Raw genomic sequence first — 22264 nt, 5'->3', positions numbered from 1 at the left:
TAATCCACATCTTTTGTGGATGTTGGGTAGGCGTTACAGTTGTACCGTGCTTTTACATTTTTAACAGTTTCATGACGTTTGCTTGATAGTAAAAAAAAGTATAAAGTAGAATTTCAGAATCCAAATCCAACAGCTGTTAGTATGACTGGAGACATTTGTAGGAAGCCCCTGTGAAAGGACAGTGACGTTTCTTTCAGGACCTCGGCAAAGTCAAAAGTAATTTAAGATTCAAGAGCCTACTTCTGGCTTTTCTCCTAATTTCTTTGACACCAACGGGTCAGAGGTCTCTAACAAGGCGTGCCCCCCGTGAGTTCCTCCCTTTCCGTGTCTTTGATAAAGAGTGAGTGTCAAAGTTAACCAGCTGCTGAGCTCTCATTACTCACAGAGGGAACAGGACCAGGGGAGCTGGCCCAGATCTCAAACTCGCACAAAAACCTGAAAATAACTGAGACTGGAGTGAAAAACAGCACAAACTCACTTTTAAAATAAGCATTACTCAATACTTCAGTGAAATCTGTGCAAAAGGATGGAGAGGGAGACGGGACAAGGAGGGAGGTGTTGGACTGACGGCAGCGATTCTTTTATTTATGTTTGGAAGAATCTGTCACATTTTGAACTTAATCTGACTTTATAAGTGATTATGATGAAGACTTGATGCAGTGGTCGCTGGTGAAAAATTTTCTCGGTAGGGCTACGTGTGAAATATTTCCCTTTTTGGTCGCAATATAATTATTAGATCGAACATTTAGACAATGGCTACAATTACAAAGAAATACTTAATTCCCCTTCTCCAAATAAGCAGCTTTACAGATTCAAATTTAGAGATGCATTACACCATAATACATAATTAACATTGTACATGTTTAAGAACAACTGGAGTCCATGATTTCATTTTTTGTATTTATTCACATTTTATTTTGACATTTGTTTTCTGGCTTGAGTTTTCAGTTTCCAGCAGCCTGTGTGTCTTAATCATCTGCTCAAAGCTACCCACCTAAAAGTGCAATACCAAGCTTCACCAGCAGGGGCACAAACACGACTTCGAGTTAAAGCATGCATCAAGACAGCTGGTGAAAATGCTATTTAACTCAGAGTGCATGTAAACACACAGTTAGACAAAAGTGATAAAAATGCAAAAATGTTGTAGTTTTTTCCCTTTCTTTTCATTTTCAAATTTATTATCAAGGAGGGTGGTGCCCTAGTGCCCCCTATAGACAAGCCACCATTAAAATGTCAGCCAAGGGTTAAAGATAATCTTTTCAACGAGTTGATTTTAGTGTGCAAAGCTGTCAGTTCAATTCAAAAGTTGAGTCACTTTTAGTTAAATTCTAAATATAATCGCTCAAGATTAGACCAAAACAACTATAACACAATCATTGTTCAAAACCATAAATGAACAACTCCAAAGACACAAACCAGTGCTGAAATAGTATTTTTTTATTAAATACTTTCAAGATCCATGTTTGAAGAATAACAAAGCTATGATGAAGACCAACTAACACTCAGACAAACACTTGATAGTCGTCAATTCGTGGTTGCTTTTTCATTATACATCATGACCATGCAAAAAAAGAAAAAAAAAAAGAAAAAAAAAAAGAAAAAGAGGAAATAAAAAGAAACAGCCAGCATCCATGAGAAGGCTGGTGAGGAAAGCGCAGCCCAATAATATATCATTACAACGCAGGGAACACATCAAGGGCCTCATACCAAGCTACGGCTCCTGAACATTTTTTAGAAGATTTTTTTTGTTATTTTGCTTTTATATTTTCATGTCACCTATTCAACATTCTGGATGGATGGAATTAATATTTCAAAAGATGCAAATATATATATTAACACTAGCTCCATCCGTTTTTAGGTAGGTACATGGTAGAAATGTGTAACTGAAACATGCATATAACTAGGTGTCCCGCTCCGATTCCCCAACAGTGTGAGCGGTGTCGGTACAGGATCTACTCGGGTGCAAGATCGGCTCGGGGTCCTTCGACTGCCGATGACGTCAAAGTACGGCAAACCCACTCGGACAAAATACACTACACATCTATACTGTTGGAAAGAATTTAGCAGTTTCGTTTTTAAAATAATGTTTCTTACGACGTAAGTTTGTGTTTATAATGGTATTTGTAAAATAAAACACTATATTTTATTCATAATGTTGAACTCCTCTTTGAGCACATCCCTTGAAGGATCATAGGTATTAGCAACACCTGTGAAATTGTATTTGCAGGAAAGAAGTGTGTCCCGTTTATTGAAGTATTTTGTGTTTAGTTTTTGACGTCTTGTCCATGCGTAGTTCAGGTACGCTCATAGCTGCTAGCCAAAACTCTGGAGTTAAAAGTTTTCTGGCTTTACTAAAATACCTGTCTGTACTTATTTGATTGATGGTAGTTTTACTTTCTATTAGACTCCAAATGTAATCATTTGGCACGTTTCTAATTCATAATTTGTAATAATGTAATCGGTGATATTAGCATTAGCATTCCTATGGGTTTTTCCACGTATATTAGCATTGCGCTCACCACTCGCTGCCAAATTGCAGCCTTTGCGATTAGAAAATCTCCTTTTGTCACATCGCAATTTAATTGCACATGCAGTTAATCGTTCAGCCCTAATATACATGCAGCTCTATGCTAAAAGTGTATTTTCAAAGAGGTAATGATGGATTTCTTTGTAAAAGTTGTCCATCTTTCCAACAGAAAGATTTGCCTGGACCAACGTAACGTGATAACAACGTAACGTGATTACGTAATTCCGTAAGGTTCATGTTCAGCCAATCAACTACTTTGACGTCATCGGCAGTCGACGGACCCCGAGCTGATTTTGCACCCAAGCAGATTTTGTACCGACACCGGCACCAATCTGCCCCCCCCTCCGAGCAGGCACCATTAGAAAACCACCAAGGGTAGATTACATTGATAATTTAGTTCTGATCAATATCCTTCATTTTGTGTCGTCTTTGCTTCCTCCCTCGTGTGTGTGTGTGTTTTCACATGGAGAGTGCAGAACTCCAGCTTGGCGGATCGGCAAGTTACCAATCGACAACAGCAACATCGACGACAACAAAAAAATAATAAAACCAAAGGTTAAAACCAGTAACGACACAGAAAGGAACAAATAAACGATTCAAGAGCAGAGACACATTCAAACACCTGGGAGGGGCGGAGCCATCGGAGGCAGGGGGTCAAAGATACAACCGCAAACACTTCAGCAGCATGACAAGGGTGGCGCCGGTCACACAGCAGCGGTGCAGATATGTTACAAAAGCCGAAACACCTCCAGGTGTGTGTGTGTGTGTGATATGAAAAGATGGCTCACAGCATTGTGGGGTCAGGCGTTAGGGACACGTTGAAATTCTTAATGTTTAAATTGGAGCGTAGGGGTTAAAATCTTCATGTTTTTTTTTGTTTTATTACCCATCTTCATAAACAGTCATGCGGCCATGGGAGTGCCTACAGGAGTGTGTGTGTGTGTGTTCACATTAGCCCTGACCTTTAAGGAGCTACCATAATCTCAGGTATCTGAGGGATTAGAATGAAAGTTTTGAGAAAACAGTCTCTCCTGAAGATGAGTGAGAGTTACACAGGTGTGTGGGTGGTTCCCCAAAATGCACAGGATGAGTGTCTCTTAGATACATGTACATATATTACACCTTTCTACATATATCTATACAAACACTGCATTTACACAGTGATTCACAAACCAGGCCCTTGCAGAAAGCCGAGTGACAGACTGAGGAAATTTTAAAGAGAAGATGAATAAAAGAAGAGGGAAGGAGGGGGATAAACGAGGGAGGAGAGGGGAGTAAACATGCAAAACACAAAAGCATTTCCCGCTCGCCTTCCACCTCCACTGCATAAAAACATAACATGTTAAATGTGAACAACAAAATCCCTCGTTAAACTGAATAATCTCAGCTCTTCTATTTAAAGAGTCTTGATGATAGGGTCAGTGATAGCAAAAGAAAATAAAATGAAAATAAAATAAACACTCCGCTTTTTCACAAGAACGCAAAATGGATCAGGATGCCAAAAAAAAAAACACGTGACCTGCCCCAGTCCCACAACAACACAATATCCGTTCAGTCGGAAAACAAGCACACAAACGAAAACACAAACACGTAAAAAGCCTACACTAAAGTTCTACACTTTGGTGCTTCATGTTTCTGATATCAAGTTTCTCTCCTCATCAAGTTCTCGGAGTAAACTTGATGATCGTTTCCCCCCTCTAATTCATCGGAGGAAATTTTCCCTTCATCTCAACATCCAGGTAGTGAGCAGGACACTCCCATCCCAGTAATCCCTAAATGTGTACAAAAATCTCAGCTGCTTAGCTCCTGCTGCTCTCAGCTCCTCTCTTATTACATAATGATAAATGCTTGGTTGGGTTTTGGTGGTTTCTGGTACATCTAGTCATAGTTTACACTGTATATTCATTACTCATACTCATAAACTGTCACAAGTTCAACTGTATATCCTCTCCTCCCCCAGGACGTCTCATCTTGCACAGGCAGAAAAAAAGATGGCTGCCAGGGGAGGAACAGAGGGCAAAGATGCACCCTCCAATCAGGCGCCAGATGCATGCATCATCTCATGGGGCCGGGGTCTTGTGTTCAGCCGGTCCCCAGCAGGTCAAAGGAGGGACAGGATTGGTTGGTAACGTAGAGAGGGATGCAATTTCGCCCGGCCGGGCTCCTGGCACTAGCCAATCCACGCAGAGGACGCACCTCTTAAACTCACTTGCTGAAAAAACTGCCCCCCACAACTCACTCCAGCAGACTGGAGGCTCAGGACCACTGGGGAGGGAGAGAAGAGGAGCTAGTTAGGGGTTAGCTGGAACTCACTCGCATACAGAACATTTATAAGCTTTGTTTTCCAGTCTGGACATCATTTCAACCCTTTATCTGCTGATGAGTGTGAACACGACAATAGTTGAAGCATCTCTGTTCCCGACTCAAAAACAAATTAGGTCCTATTTTTAGGTGAAACATGTCACGGTCTGTTAAAACATTAAAAACCTGCTCACCTACTCATCTCTGTGCTTCCAATGTGAATTCCTAGAACCTACTAGAATCTAATCTACCCAAGTAAAAAGAACCAAGGAGAATAATGTCCATCACACAAAGTGGGCGGAGCCTGTACACCTTTTGAAACAGAGCATCAGGTTCCAAACCTCAAACAGGTGGCTCAAATGAAATCTACATGGTTCTGATTCCAAGATCAATAGGTAGTTTATTATAAATGAATCGATTTTCTATTGACTTCATTGATAAATATCTGTAATTCCTCACCTCCTCCGGTTTCTTCTTCTTTACCTTTAATAAACAGCCTCCTAAACTGAGGCACAGCAGAGAGAACGCAGGAGGGAACAGGAAGTCATTTCAGGCTAAATTTGAAACAAAGTTCACCCTTTTCTACAGTTAAAGTCCATTTCTGACTGGGCTTTGAATGGTGGCGATGAACAGGGGACGGCATTCAAGATAGTTCTCTATTTCCTGGCGAGAGTTTTAGGGACTCGGTTATGAGCCGCGGGAATTCTGAACACGTTCAACAACAAGTTCTCACAACAAATAAGGGGCAAAATTAAGATAATTTAAGACTCAGTTGCAACAAGGAAAATGTACACAATAATCGGTCACAAATATTTTGTACTCGCGTCATTCGGACCACTTATTAGGCCACCTATTGCTAAAACACTGACCTAACATGCATCAGCTAAAAATGGGCAGAATTTCCCACAATTCTTAATTTCAAACAAGTCACCAACAGCTGCAGCCCACTTAGATCCACCTTAGATATTCAATATTATTGATACAACATTAATCGGGCAGATATCCGCAACAAAATTTAATATCGGGAAAAAATTGGTATCGGTTTTCAGTTTTTAACATGCCAGGGGGTCTCATTTATCAAACATTGATTAAGAATCCTTACTAAAACCGTACTTAAGCTCAGCAAAAAAAATTTACTCATGCCAAGTAGGTTTGTGATCTATCAAACATGGAGTACGCACAGCTGCACGCAATCTCCGCTTCATAAATCAGAGACTAACGAGAAAGGTTCTCAGCTGCTTTTTAGTCACATCCCGCCCTCACCACGCCCACTTACTGCCATAAATAGTCAATGCAAAAAAACCTTGTGGATCTCATGTATATACATAAGCCGGCTTGTTGCAGCATTTTGATCATGACCGCAGATCAAGGAAGCGCTATTTCACAAACAGAAATTGAGGTACTTGTGGGTGAGGTGGAGAAATGAAAGGAAGTGCTTTTGCAAAACAAATAAGAGAAAATCCATGGAGTGGCACAGCGTTGCTGAAGCCGTCAATGCTGAGTTCTTCAGAGAGATCTGTGGCGGATATAAAAAAATGGTCCAATCGGAATTCAATCCCAAGGCTCCCAGGTGAAAGTCACGCACGCTAACCAGTCACCCAAACAGAGATCTCCCTTGTCCAAGTAGTCAGGGCGCATGATCAAACGGGTCACAGTGACAGGACGCTCACACGGTCACAGACGCATGACATTCTGTCTCAGTCTGTCCCCCCGCTGATATTCTGCGCTTCAGGCTGTGTGTGTATGCGCGTGTGTGAGTGTGCGCGCACATGTGTGTGTGTGGGGTCTTGTTCTGTGTGAAAACGAAGCAGTACAAGTGATAATGCTGCAGGGTTTCATAATTTTATCCTTCTCAGCAGCAGCACTGCAGGTGCTCTCCATGTCCAAAATGTGCGTAAGCCAGGTCCTTAGTCAACGTAAAGTTGCTCACATTTTTACGCTAAGTTTTCTTTCATAAATCTCAAAGTTTGCGTGGAAAGTTGCTTACGCAGTTTTCCGACCCCGTTTTGTGCATAAGCAAGCTTTATGAATGAGGCCCCTGACATGTAATATACATAAAACTCTTCAGCTACTTGTCCTCTCCCTAAAAATGTCTAAGTATCAGAGTTAAAGTATTTGAACTATTTTAATTTTGCATGACTTATGAGGCAGAATTTCCTAGGGATGCACCGATGGATCGGCATTTGATCGTAATCGGCCGATAGCGCCCCTATCGGTTTTGATCGGAATTTTCAAAATAGATCAAAGCAAACCGATCAGGTAGGGTTGTCACGGTAACCAGTGTAGCGGTAAACCCCGGTAAAAAAAAAAAAGTTGACAATAATAATAACCGTCTTGTTTTTTAAAAAACTATGTTATCTTGGTGGGTTTACCGTGGCTGCGGTGTAGGCGCGGTGACCCTTACCAGCCACCGTATCATCGGCTGAAGTTGCCGGCTGCACATGCGCGGTTTGCGGTTTACAACCAAAACTTTCTTGAAGCTAAAGCTGAAATAATGGTCAAAGGAGGAGACGGCAGCGCTCAGGACATTTATTATCCCTCAAAGAAGACAAAGTCGGAAGTACGGGCATCTTTTAGATATTTGAAGAATGCCGAGGGAGTTTATAGAAGACGGACGGCTATCCTGTTTGCAGCACGTGCAGAAAAAGTGTCTGTGAAAGGCAGCAACGCTTCAAATCTCATGACACATCTGCGTGACCATCACCCACAACTCTACAGTCAACGCAAGGCAAGTTAACGTTAGCGTTTTAGCTAAAATGCGTGATCCGAGGATTTGGGTTGAGGGAGAATGCAAGGAGTCGCTATATAAAGCAGCCGCAGCGCTGCTACCTGCATATAAACCGTGTCACGGACACCCCCATGTTGAAATGACGCTATGCATTACGGGGCTCCCAGGGGCAGATAAGAGTTGGTCTCTCTCCGAGAATAATTATGAATTTAACAATGATTACTGCCTGATGACATTTTCCCACATCTGCAAAGCTCACTGGAAGGACACAAACCGAGGACAATATTTTCCTGATATAGGGATTATTACTCAAGTAAGGGTAAAAAAGTATCTGATTAGAAGGCTACTTGAGTACTGAGTATCATCTGAACTAATATTTTTTAAATGATGACATCAAACAGACATAAAATAAGAAGTTATGGGCAAATATTGGTATTTTAAAGACTAAAGGGAAAAATGTAAACAAATAGAAAACATAATTACAAAATAACACATTTTAGGCAAAATTTAGACACAAACTGAGGACAATATTTCCTGACATACAGGATTTATTTAATTGTGTGAAAATGTAGCGCGTTTAAAAAAAATACCGCGATAATACCGAAAACCGTGGTAATTTTGGTCACAATAACTGTGAGGTTAAATTTTCACACCGTGACAAGTCTAATACAGACCATTTTAGATTAGGTTACATTTCCTTTATTCCCAGATTATGTAGTTTGTAGCACTCATCATAATGTTGTAGAAAATTTCTGGCCAATCCACGTGATCGGTATCAGTGATCGGTATCGGTGATCAGCATTCTTTGATATCGGTATCGGTGATCGGCAGCAAAAAACCTGATCGGTGCATCCCTAGAATTTCCCCCCGTGTTGCGAACGTACGCTGACCACACAGCACGTAGCTACGTGTAGCTAGCAGCTAACAAACAACTAAAACCAAAACAGAATCTTCACTCAAGGTTTTTCTTAGCTGAAAATCTTTATCACCATAGCTGCAATATACGTACAGAAAAAGAACAAATACATTACTAATACACACATCTTAGCTCAAAGAGAATGGGATTCAGCTGTTGATGGAGGCAAATGAAATGTCCCACTTTTTCAGTCACTAATTTAAATTTAACTAGCGGTCATTTTGTGGAGTAGGTGTTTAAAACACAGGCATGTGTGATAGGAGAAATATGATGTTAGGGACCAAAAAAGTTTTAGTTTTTAATTTCATGAGGGGTAACCCAGCTTATATCGATCTGGTTTATATCCATCAGACACCAAGAGTGGATATAAAATATTGGATATAGTTAAAAAAAAATACAATATTGAGCATCCCTACAAAAGAGCTTTAAGGTTATACGAACTTCTAACCATGGGAATTTTTGTGTTTTGAAATAGCAACAGCAGATTAGACTGTAAAAGACGAAGATTACAGTGGTCCCTAGTTGGAAATAAACATCTCTAACTGCAGGAGGACAATCGAGCCTCTGGGTCTAACAAATTTATCATAAGACCTTAGCGATCAACAATTAGACCTCTAAAGCGGTCCCTGGTGTACACGTTTCATTTACAGAAGGTTTAGACCGCCACACATTCCTGAGTAACACACTAGTGTTCATCTAAAGCCACAAAGTTATACTGACTGTTTTACTGTGAAGATGTTTCGAACAGACGCACCTGATCACTGTAGTGGTGCAGCAGGAGCTCCTGAGCAATGAAAGTGAACGTTCAGCCACTTCCCATCGCGGCGATGCCACACCCGGGTCTCCTCTGACTGGCTGGAACGAGGGCGGCCCGTGGAGTCCACAAACTGCGTGAGGCGAATGTAGGCGATGCATGCGGCGTCCTCGCCGATGAGGTGCACATGGGGGTTGAGCAGGGTGGTGTGTACAGGCTTGTGGTTCTTACTCAGCACTGGACAGAACAGAGAAAAACAACGTGTTCAGGGATGGTGGGATAGTCGTATCTGAGGGAGAAATTTAGCATGAGGACGGATCAGTCAGAATGACAGGGATAAGCTGTCATTTCACTACACTTCAGGCATGAAAGCACATGAAGGAAAACTCTTGGGAGGAAACAAAGTAGACTACACCATCAGAGTGTGAGTGTGTGTGTGTATACAGCAGAGAAAACACATAAAAAGCCTCCTTGATGTTTTGTCTCAAAACAAAATCATCCTTCAGGAAAAGTAACTTCAAAACTGGTAAAAGTAACACTTTGTTTTGAGGAAAACGGATCGTTTTTAAAGTTTTGGTTTGAAAGGAAACTGAATAAATAAGTGATTATACTATTTTTAGGCTCCCAAAGCCTCCTGATCAAAACCTTCAGTGATTTTGGCCTCGATAACAAACTCAAGAGTATGTTTGCTATCCTGGGTCAAAGAGGAGCAGACGTCCTCAAAGTCTGAATGACACTCCCCCTGGGTGCTTTAAATCACATCTGAAGATGCTCCTCTCTAATGCCCAGATGTTTTTCAGATAATAATGTTAAGAACAAGCAGAAAGAGCTATATGACATTTTCGATAAGTTCTTGGATAAACATTTACAACAGATTAAAGATCAACTTTACTCGTATTTTTAATACATTTGCAGTGGTCTCTAGTAGGAACAACCACCTTGTAAGATGTTCTCTGGGAAAAAAAAAACTCTGATGCTCCTGTTTGATGACAGAAGTAAGCCAGAGAATGTGAAAACAGACGAAAGGCTTTGGAGTCTTATTTCCAGATTTATGGACATCTCGGCTGATTGGCTAACAGCAATGCAACTCTACCACTGACTGTTTGATCTGCAACATTGATGTTTTATCTCCACAAATGACACAAGCCTGGAGAACTTCTGCTGTGTGGTGGGGATGCTAATGCTAACGGTTAGCTTCTACTAGTCAAAATGTTCTCTGTTGTTTCCTGGACACTAAAACAATGGACTTCCCCATCATGAGTCAAGATGGGTGAGTCCATGAATGTTAATTGACAGTGCAACGTACAGTGCGGGCCAAAAGTTTGGACACACCTTCTCATTCAATGAGTTGTCTTTATTTCAGGACCCTGACCATTTACAAAGGGGCCAACAAGCGCCAACCACCTCTGGGAACTCATTCAAGACTGTTGGAAAACCATTTCAGGTGACTACCTCTTGTAGCTCATCAAGATGATGCCAAGAGTGTTTAAAGCAGTAATCAGAGCAAAGGGTGGCTATTTAGAAGAAAATAGAATATAAAACATGTTTTTAGTTATTTCACCTTTTTTGGTTTGGCCTTCAGTGAGAATCTACTAATGTAAGTGGTCATGAAAATAAAGAAAGCACACTGAATGAGAAGGTGTGCCCAAACTTTTGGCCTGTACTGTAGATCTATCAGGATTTTCTGAATAGTGTTTTTCTGGTCTGTTCTCTATCAGCAGCTAATGCAGGAGAAAGGTGTAAGAGACTGTTTGTTTTCAGCCTAAATTTAAACTCAGAGTGACCAGAGTGATCATTTTCAAAAATTTCAAAAATAAGTCAAAATGGTTACTCAGTGAACCTGCTCTTTAATTTTAAACAATCAAAACAAAAATGGATACAACTTAATTTTACTGATATTGAGCAACAATTTCACGTGGTAGCAGCTGAGACTTACAATACAAGCTCAGAGCACTAGTCTTCATACAAGATCTTAGCTTTGACCATGATCATTTCTCAACAGTACACCTTAGTACTGCCATCCATTGTTGGCCGCTTATGCGGGGTCGGGTCGCGGGGGCAGTAGCCAAAGCAGGGAGGCCCAGACTTCCCTTTCCCCAGCCACTTTGGCCAGCTTCTCCAGGGAAATCCCAAGACGTTTCCTGGCCAGACGAGAGACATAGTCCCTCCAGCGTGTCCTGGGTCTTCCTTTAGGTCTGGTTGGACGTGCCAACAAAATCTCACTAGGGAGGTGTCCAGGAGGCATCCTAACTAGATGCCCAAGCCACTTCAACTGGCTCCTCTCGAGGCAGCAGATCTACTCTGAGCCGCTCTCAGAGATAGGGTGAGAAGCTCTGTCATCCAAGGGAGAGCCCAGCCACCCTGTGGAGAACACTCATTTCGGCTGCTTTTACCCACGACCTCATTCTTTCGGTCACTACCCAAAGCTTGTGACCTTAGGTGAGGGTTGGCATGTAGATGAACAAGTAAATTGAGAGTTTCACCTTCTGGCTCAGTTTTCTCTTCACAATGACAGACCGGTACAACGCCCGCATCATTGCAGATGCAGCACCAATCTGCCTATCGATCTCGTGTTCCATCTTTCCCTCTCTCGTGAACAAGACCTTGAGATACTTAAACTCCTCCACTTGGGGCAGGATCTCATCCCCGACTCGGAGAAGGTGTTCTACCTTTTTTCGACTCAAGACCATGGTCTCAGATTTAGAGGAGCTGATTCTAATCCCAACTGCTTCACTCAGCTGAAAACCGCTTCAGTGAGAGCCGGAGATGACGTTCTGATGAAGCCAAGTGGACCACATTATCAGCAAAAAGCAGAGACCACCAAAACTAATCCCCTCAACACATTGGCTGCGCCTAGAAAACCTATACATAAAAGTTATAAACAGAATTGGAAACAAAGGGCAGCCTTGCCAGAGTCCAACTCTCAAATGAAACAAATTTGACTTACTGCCGGCAATGGGGACCAAGCTGTGGCACCGGTCATACAGGGACCTAACGGCCTGTATCAGAGGGCTTAGTACCTCATACTCCCGAAGTACCTCCCAAAGGGTCTCCCGAGAGATGCGGTTGAACACCTTCTCCAAATCCATAAAACACATGTAGATTGGTTGGGCAAACTCCCACGCACCCGGCTGGACCCCCCAAAGGGTATAGAGCTGGTCCAGTGTTCCACGGCCAGGACGAAAACCACATTAATTCTCCTGAATCTGAGGTTAGACAATCCGTCACAGCCTCCTCTCCAGAACCCCTGAATAGACCTTACCAGGAAGGCTCAGAAGTGTGATCCCCTGTAGTTGGAACACATCCCGATGTCCACGTGACATTGCGGAGCCGCATCAGCCAACACAACCCTACAAGATCCAGAGCCTTAAGGAACTCTGGGCGGATCTTATCCACCCCCGGAGACTATCCATCAAGGAGCCTTTTGACCACCTCAGCACCAGAAATTGGAGAGCCCAACCGAAAGTCCCCAGACTCTGCTTCCTCACTGCCAGTGGGATTGACAAGGTCTTTGAAGTACTCTGCCCACCAATCCACAATGTCCCAAGTAGAGGTCAGCACCCTACCGTCCCAACTATAAACAGTGTTGGTAGCGCACTACTGTCTCCTCTTGAGGTGCCGGATGTTGGACCAAAATCTCTCCGAAGCTATACAGAAGTCTTGCTCCATGGTCTCACCAAACTTGTCCCACACCCGGGTTTTTTGCCTCTGTGACCACCTGAGTCGCATTCTGCTTGGTCTACCAGTACCCATCAGCTACCTCTGGAGTCCCACAGGAAAAAAAAAAAAGACCCGATAGGACTCTTTCGTCAGCTTGACAGCATCCCTAACTGTTGGTATCCACCAGTGGGTTCGTGGATTGCCACCGCGACAGACACAGACAACCCTGGGGCCGCAGCTCCGGTCGGCCGTCTGGACAAAGCACGGGGCAGGGCTCACTTGGACTCAATGTCCCGCGCCTCCCCTGGAGCATTTCGGAAGTTCTGTTGGATGTGGAAATTGAAACTTCTTCTGACAGGAGACTCCACCAAACGTTCCCAGCAAACCCTCCCAATAATTTTGGGCCTGCCAGGTCACCACCAGATAGTGGTCAGTTGACAGCTCCACCCCTCTCTTCACCCGCGTGTCCAAGACATCGACCACAGACCAGATGAAACAACAACAAAGTCGATCGAGTTGAATTAAAAATAGCAACAAAAAATAAAAATAAAAAATTAGCAATAAAAAGTAATACATTTCATTTTAAAGCATCTAATCTTTGTAATTCCTTTCTGCCCCTGAAGCTTAGCTTTTAAAATAAGTTTCACAATTAAAGGTTCAATTAAAAGCTTTACATTTAGTGCAGTTTGCACTGACTGTTGTTATTTTGTAGTAAACATCTTAAAAAAATAAACAACAGCTTTCTTTAGGGGGAAATCAAAGGCCAGATGTTTTAAAGTTTCCTCCAAAGACATGATGCATGTTCCTTACCTGGCAGCCACATTTACACTGTGTGACAGACAAGTGCAGGAGAACACTTACAGTTTTCAAAGTAGAACTTGTGGAAGTCCATGCCTTCCACTAGGTTTCCCAGAGCTTCTGGTTCAAAAGAGGTGAGTCCAGGATCACAAATCTTCCTGTAGAAGGATAGTGGAAAAAAAAAAACATCTGACTATAACAAAAATTCACACGTTCCAATAAAAATCCACATTTTCCCACCAAGAACTCACGTGTAGGCATCAAAATCTCCATTGTTAATGGCTTCAATCAGCTGCTCCGTTATCTTAATTATCTCCTGTTTACGAGCTGCAGCAAACAGGAAACAGAAAACACAGAAAGAGAAGGACGCTGGTGAGAAGGCCGATGAGACAACTGATTGGCATCTTTTCTCATAACCTCAGCTGGTGTCTCCCTTCACACTCCATAGCTCACTGCTCCTCTTAACCCCAACGCAGCTCGACCTCATCTCAGCGTGTCGCTCATCTTCTCACCTTCTGTGTGACGTCACTGAAATCAGCTCGGCTGTGAGCGCGTGCTGACACCAAACCACAAACTGCCCGAGAACACCACAGGCTCACGAAAATATCTCCAACAAAATTATCAGCTTTTATCACAAGCTCGTACAGTGATCTGACACATCTCAGCAAAAACAAGGGCAGTTATCTCTTTCAGATAATGTGGGACAAAAAAATATTCAGAGGTCTCTGTAATGAAGATTTACCAGAAACTCTTAAAGACAACTTTTTTGAAAGAAAGCATAATTGAAATGTCTGAGTTCTGATGTTTATGACCTTTTGTAGTCGCAGACACACTTTAGGAATCAACTAAACCAACTAGAGATTTTCAGCACTTTGTCATTGTTTCTCCCACAGAAAGCCTCCTTACTTTCACTCATCTCACTTTCAGATTCACAAAATGTCACATTAATCACCCGTCTGTTGAGAATCTGGTAGAGAAAGTTCACGTCAACATTGACGCTCCTTGTATCAACACTCAAAGCAAAAACAAAATAAATAAAATTGGGTAAAAGAAAAGAAGTCCAACATATATTTAGACCAACAATGTGATAAATTACTTTTCAAGGGTTTTACAGAATAAAAACCAGTGAACCTGAACTTGTTTCACTTCATGTTTCTACTACTTCACATTTAAAATTAAGTTATGTGTTCAGGTGGAAAAGAGCCCATCCATAACATAACAGAGGCTAAATCACATTAAAATGCTTTTAGCAGAAAGAGCTACATGAAAGTGTTTGGAAAGTTTGAAAACAGGAATTTAGTGACGTCATCTGTGAGGTTTAATTAACCTATTCCACTTGTCCGTCTACAGTAGTGACTATGTCTTATAGTTCTATGTCCAACCACATTTTACACGCACACGACCAGAGGGCTCATTTTACAAGATATTTAGATGGTATCAGCTCAGTTTGCTTACATGTGATAACATCTGAGGCAGGACTCAATACAATTACATTTAAAACATTGTAACATCCAGCAATGGTCAGTTTTCACCTACAGATTGACCTACATGCCATTCTGCAGACATAAATTTCATTCTCTAAAGTGGATTTTACATCCTAGCTTCCAACAAACCCAGAAGGATACTGCAGCCTTGTTGACATTTCAGGAGGAATAAACAAACAAAGCCTTCTTTTGATAACACAGCAGGATTGCTCATTCTCTGAATAAAGTGACTATTTTCAGCCCATATAAGTTAATCAATCGTGAAATGAAACAACAATAATGGTTGATGAATAATAATAATAATGTCTTGATTAATCTGTGCTTGAATTAATAAGGTTGATTAATCTGTGCTTGAATTACTGAAGTTTGAAATGAATGTTATTATTACAATGAAAGATTTATACATATGATGATTAGTAATGCTTGATGACAAGTGAATCGTTATCTACACTCAGACACAAGGTTCATTAGAGATAAATTAAAGTTGAGTTAAACGTCATGACACAGATATTTTCTTAGCCACAAATCAGAGCATCCTGTATCTGAAAGAAGGCGTGCTGTTCTGAGGTTTGCTTGTTAACACCCCTTAACATGGCACGTCCCAGTTGGCCAAGTAAATCATAATATGAGAATATTAAAACAGAGCTCACTTGACGGCGAGTCAGTTCTAGAGAAAGCTATGGACAGGCCATCCGGAGCGAACTCTCTTTAACCAAGAGTCATTTTGGCAAGATGTCAAAACCCTGCTACACGCTGAAGCTGACACAGCAAACGGTACCTGCAGAACAAAGCTGATACAGTTCCGACTCCCTAAGAGTCCTTCTAGACGCAAACGATTTCATCTATCTGTTGTGACTCGGAAACATCTCTGGACTGGAGCGTCGGCGCTGCGGTTAATCTACCAAACCTCGGTGCCCAGCGGCCATCCGACCTCCCTGACCTCCGGATCCGCGAAGACGGTCTCCAAAGAAAGGATGAGGTAGACACACAAGCCTCTTTTATAAGACACACCATGCCGGCAAATCAGCGTAATATTACCACAATGGTATGTCTATAAACATGCCATGCCGGCATGGCGTTGCGCGAATATTGCGGCATTCGTTCCGCCTCGCTTGGTAGTAATATTGCAGTAATGGTCTGTCGTATGCGCCCTGGCGCAACAGAGGCAGATGTCATGATGACGTGGGGAGTTATTTCTGAGCTCCAGCTGGCAAATGCATTGAAAATGAAAGTAAACACAGGCAATAAGGTTTGCTTTTTGAACAAAATCAGTTGACATGGCAAACTGGAGCGCCGCAGCGCTCCATGAGCCTCTCTGTTAGAGCTGAAGCTCAGATCACCAGAGACTGCACAGGGACTGATGGGGACAGACACCTTTAGGAGCTGCTTGTAAAAAAAAAAAAACGTAACGATCACGACTTCAATCGCAATAAAAGCAAGTTATGTCCAAGATAAACTGAAGTCTGCGGCAGTGCAGACCGCCGCCATACCCCCTTTATGCCGCCATCACCTAATCTTTTATAAAATTGCCACGATTGCACCACATTACCGCCACGGTCTGATCTTATAAATGACCTTTATCCTCCCCAGGGAGCTGTGGCAAGTCCCGTTTTGAAAATGCTATGGTCCTGTAAAAACAGCTACAGATTGCGTCTGATGTGGTTTTGATAAGAACCAACTTCATAGTTTAATGCAGACCAAATTCCTTTTCACACCCAGAGCTCAGTTCTCCTAGATACAAGGCTCTGATAAACACATACCATTAAATCACCACACATCACATCCCATCCTCTTAGATTCATCCACCACAGTAGTCTTGGTTAACTTGTCATGTATTTATTTGTTTAGAAAATAAATTTCTCATCTTTTATAAACCTGACCGTGTGAATTGAGAGGAAGTGTGTTGATCCCTGGAAAAAGCAAAGAATCCTAGAATCTTCTGATTAAACATCCAAAAACCAAGCAGGTTGATATTCTATATTTATATAGAGTATCACAGCTTATTGGTCATAAGTAAAGGTAACATATGAAGCTTAAAAGCAACAACATTTACCCTCTACAACATTAAAGGTGTGGTTCACTTGCATAGTCAATACATTTTCAGTGGTCTACAGTAGGAATAAATGTCTTGTAAGTCGTACTCTGGAGAAAAAAAGTTGGGATGTCCTCTGTTGTTTCCTGGATGCTAAACCAACAACAGACTTCCCCGTCATGAGTCAAGATGGGTGAGTCCATGAATAAGTAACAGAGTGATGTAGATCTGTGATGATTTTCTAATCCTAGAGTTTCATCATCTATTTTCCATCAGAAGCTAATGCAGGAGATAGGTGTAGGAGACTATTTACATGTTCAGCCTACATGAAAAACTCAGTGACCGATTATAATCAAAAATATGGGGAAAAAATAAAATTCAGTGTTCCACACCTTTAAAACTATTTTAATATTTGAATGAACACACTACAACTCTAAAAGCACCCGTTTTATCATTTGTGAGAAATGTAAGTCGCAATTTCTTTGTGTTGAAGATTGTCCCCTCCCAGATGTGTGTAATTAAATTGTATGCCAGTTTTATTGAAACAGATATTAGACATTTTCTCTGCTGATCAATAAAACACTGCTGTTCATCCCCTCAGATTCTGACAAGCATATAAATGAATTCAGCTAATGATTATTTATGTAAAACATAAGAGTGAAAACTTGGTGCATATTGATGTAGCGCTGCTGCATTTGAAATGCGACAACCGAGTCCATCCCTCCAGTGTTATAAGAGCAACATGATGCAATGATGGAAGGAACTTTCTGAAGGGTCTTTGTCACCAGAAACAATTCATGCTTCAGTTCTACAAAAAGCATCTAGCATGCATTCAGAATGAAACATCACACACCGGTTTCAGAATTTCCATCTGCTTGACGCAGAGCAGGCCAACTCAGTGCTTACTTTACTTTGCTGTAGAGAAACCGCTCTAAACATCACCTTTTTTCAATCCGTTAAGTGCCTAACTTATTAAGTTTAAATTTCTACTCCAAGGACCCATCAAATTAATCTATTTTTTAAGCTTTGGTTTGAATTTATAATGTGTTTGTGAATATTACTTACACAGCCAGATAGTTTCAAACCTCCTCTAAACCCAAACCTTTAACTTTAAGCCCACATAAACCCAGTGGACCAGTTATTAACCAGCTGAGAGCTGCAGCTTAAGGTGGAAAGTCACAGGGCAGCAACAGTTGGTGAGTCACTGGGATTCTCAAGGACGTTTACAAAGTATACTGAATTGTTTGTCGAGTTCAGGGGCGGCGTCAGGCCCGGCTACTTGGGCTCAAGCCCCGAATGTTTTATGAAAAGCCCCGGATCTAAAATGTGGAAGTAACATGCAGTACCAAAGTCCAACAGAGAGGGAGCAGCTGGCAGTAGTTTGTATACAGCCTGCCTGAGCCTCCACCACTGAAGAAGAAGCCCTTCAGCAGCCAGCTTCTTCTACACTCTCTGCCTGAAAAGCATGTGTGAAGATGGACATAAGGACGTGTTTTAGACCAAAAGTACAACGACAGAACCCCAGCTTTGATGAGACTGGTGTTGACTCAGGTTTGTGAGTCTTATTTGAAAATATTTGTTGTGCTGCTGGTTTGCCTAAAGTTAGCTTACCATCAGGTAACGTTGTTGGAGAAAGAAAGGGAATATTTACTATCATCTCACACTAAACACTAACAGGAACAATACTCTGCCCTGAATATGTTTAATATGTAGCTTCAGATTAAAAATTATGTGGTACAAGACATATATGATGTTGACTAGTGCGTGTCATGTGTGTGTGTGTGTGTGTGTGTGTGTGTGTGTGTGTGTGCGCGTGCACGTGTTAAGCCCCGGATCTTCTTCAGTCCCAAATCCGCCCCTGGTCGAGTTGTCAATTTCCTTGCATGAGTTGCAGAGCCGTGTTCTCACTTTGGTGGAATAAGAAAAACCGTAATTTAAATTTCTCTCTGAACACTCGGTCATTTCCACAGCCATCTAGCTTAGTTTCTGTGTCCGCTTGAGACAGCGTTGGGAGGGGTTGGTGGCCAAATTGCAAACAAATGGAAAAAACATTGAAATGTTTTTGAAGCAAGATTAGAACAAGAACATTTAGCTGACCGTCCTGCAAATGCTGCCATGTGTTGCTACATTACGTCCCACATGACCCAGGTATAAACATTTAAACGCAAAGAAAAACAAAGCCCACATATCCTTGGGACTTTTCACCCTTTTACCTTCATGCAAAGTGTTGAGCCACAAAGCTGAGAAATGACCCTTTGAGGCTGAGAATCATGAATTCTGACCTTTGACCTTTCCCCTAAACTAAGTTCTGACCATAAGACTTCAGATGTTTACACAAGACTGTTTAATTTACTTCTTCATTCAGGCTGGTCAGAGAGAAACACTTAGGTCTTCTGCCTCTCACGGGCTGTTTAATGACGATAAATGAATCTGAACTTTGTGTCTCCAACTCGTCACCAACAGCTGCAGCCTTTTAGGGCGTAGACGCATGCCTCGATCACGACTGACAACTCATTTATTGAAAGGATTACTTTCCTGGGTTTGATTAGCTCGCCTGTAGGAGTGTATGTGTTGGGACTTACTGGACACCTACAGAGAACTTCTCAGACATTTAGATAAAAACCATCAGATGGATCAGGTTAAAAGTTATTGATGCTGAATTAGGTAAACAAGAACACCTGTTTCACCCTCAAGATTCAAGTGGTGCTCGCTGCAGAGCCACAAAGGTGGAGCTGCACCAGAAGGTGGAGCTGCACCAGTCAGCCCCGCCCATTCCATCAGGGTCAGTCCAATTCCTTCCAGTTGTCAGACTTGATAGCATTCTGGAACCAAAGAGGGTGTTATAGCTAATATCATCTAAAATGCAAGATTGAGGACGGAGTTGAGAAGTTAACTGAACATTTTTTGTAAAGGTTCCATATAATTAAAAATCTAACTTTTGGAACTTTTTACCATGTTATATTGTCATTTCCTCATAAGAAACACACCAAAGCCATTTTTGGCCTCATTCATGCATTTTCCTCCCATCTCAGCTTCAATTTGGTCTCCTCCCCCGAAGCGGGTCTGGTCTTGGTTCTCAAATCTGGATATTCTGGGAATTTTCTGACAAATTATTTCTGAAATGACTTCTACTGAGACACTGCCAGAAAAACCATACATCCCATCTACAAAGAAACACTGGATGGCACAATTACATGTAACGCCACTTGCTTTTTATGTGAAGTGGTTATGGAGTTAAGACTGGGATGCAGTTTTGCGCAGGTTCGCCTCCCAGTAGCGGCAGTATAAAGATAGTTTAAAACCCGTTTTATTCTTTTCTATCTACACTTGCCAGTACTATGTTTACAATTTATTGGTATACCATTTAAAATATAATTACTAATGTGTTTTTTTTATTTGTTTATTTAGCCAGTGTGAGTCCATTTGTGAGCAGAGTTTCAACTAAAATGCTGTTTAGGAACGACCACATTCAAAGAACTTTTAGAGACATAAATATTTTGCAGAAAATAAACATTACAGCTAAAATATAAACAAATTAAATGTTTCAGCTGGCTAAATAGATTGCTGCTGACCCCACCGAGAGTCTAACCATCAGCAGAGAGGAAAGCAAAACTCATGTCAGACGATCTTGCCACTGGACTACCAGAACCCATTCAATGGCCTTAAATGCTGTTGTATCTCGGTTTTGTTGGAGCGGCTGTGGGCAGATATTTGCTAAAAGAAACCTTTTCATTTCAGGATATATTCAGGCTTTGTCATGTAGCAAGTTATATTTTTCTTGTTTAATTGGAGTATAGAACATAGCATTAACAATTCTAAACTAGTAACAGCCGTAATTCACGTGGGTCAGGTTAGTTTGCGATAAGTTGAAAAACAAAAACAGAAGAAGTCAGTGGGCTAGGCGGAGTTTGAGTCAATGGGCGGGGCTGATTCTGGTGCAGCTCCACCTTATGGTGCAGCGCCGCCTTTGTAGTTCTGCAGCGAGCACCCTCTCTCAAGATCTGGCTCTGAGCAGCAGTGGGTTAAAGACGAGACCGGAAGAGACGGCTCAGGACATTTACAACCTGATAAGAAATAAATAATCAACCGCTTTGAAGACAAACGGTTTTATAGCTTGAACAGCTACAGTGAGTAGAAGGCGGGGAGGGCTGGGTTAGTCGTTAGTGCTGGTGTGCTCTTACTCTGCTTAGTGTTGCTTTTAGCAGCGACTGAGTTGCTCCCTAGTGGAGCGGCAGGAATGGAGGACTGCGATTGGTCAGAGTCGGGGCAGGAGCTGTTGCCTGTGCTGTTCCATGCCATGCGCTTTACATCATGCGATGGAACTGAAACACACAACGGATGGTTAACAAACATGTGGATGGACAACACACAAGACTCACGACATACACATGCTTCATGCAGGAGATGGATGCGAGTTAGTTTTTATCAGAATTAGCAGGGAACCAGATGGGCTTGTGACAAACGTGCAGATGGGTGATGTTAGCAGGAGGCAAGATTCATGCAGCTCTCATCATGAAAGACTGGAATGATTACTGCTGCTCACATTCACTCTACTCTTAATGTTCATATAGACTAACAAAGCTTTCTGAAGCATCAAGCCAGTTCTTGTTATGAGCGGATATCATGTCTGCAGGGAAAGGTGGCATGTTCAGGTAGGAAGGCAGGATGGGAGGAGAAAGCCAGGAAGTGATTCAGCTGTTCAGGTGAGTCAGGGTCCAAATAAATTTTTTTTTAAAATACATAGAAAGAACATATATTATAAATAAGTGAGAATATGTCTACTAATGAGTTAAATAAGCAGTGAACCAGAACAAGGCATATGCAGAATGGAGAAGCTACAAGATGCTGTGGTGAGCCGAGTATGGATCCAGGAGAGTCAGACGAGCAGCGAGACCCAACGGAGGACAGTTTAGGACACTCAGCTACAAGGTAAGCAAGGCTACCTCCAGCTGGAGCTGTCATAGGAGGGAATATGAAGTGGTCACCCAGAGAAACACACACTCACTTTCTAACACACGCATTCAAGGTTCCCACACTGGCCCTGATGGGGATTCTACAACTTCT

General features: G+C 41.9%; 1 protein-coding gene across 18 annotated transcripts in view; it reads right to left on the bottom strand.

Moving 5' to 3' along the window:
• Window positions 1–4565: 4565 nt before the first annotated feature.
• Window positions 4566–22264, bottom strand: part of LOC107387740 (calcium/calmodulin-dependent protein kinase type II subunit gamma) — a 68244-nt gene continuing 50545 nt past the window's right edge. For 9 of the 18 annotated variants that reach the window (XM_015962887.3, XM_070545707.1, XM_015962888.3 and 6 more), the window contains 5 exons: window positions 21382–21522; window positions 13936–14011; window positions 13748–13842; window positions 9227–9463; window positions 4566–4792 (listed from right to left, as the gene is read on the bottom strand). In XM_015962887.3, coding sequence (XP_015818373.1) covers window positions 9231–9463; window positions 13748–13842; window positions 13936–14011; window positions 21382–21522 — 545 coding nt within the window. In that variant the 3' untranslated portion in view covers window positions 4566–4792; window positions 9227–9230. The remainder of the gene's footprint in view (window positions 4793–9226; window positions 9464–13747; window positions 13843–13935; window positions 14012–21381; window positions 21523–22264) is intronic. The other 9 variants (XM_015962892.3, XM_015962895.3, XM_015962894.3 and 6 more) reach the window with 1 other exon arrangement.

Source organism: Nothobranchius furzeri, chromosome 16, assembly GCF_043380555.1.
Source record: "Nothobranchius furzeri strain GRZ-AD chromosome 16, NfurGRZ-RIMD1, whole genome shotgun sequence".
NCBI lineage: Eukaryota > Metazoa > Chordata > Actinopteri > Cyprinodontiformes > Nothobranchiidae > Nothobranchius > Nothobranchius furzeri.
The sequence above is the reverse complement of the archived record's forward strand: the minus strand, read 5'-3'. Positions and strand labels throughout refer to the sequence as shown.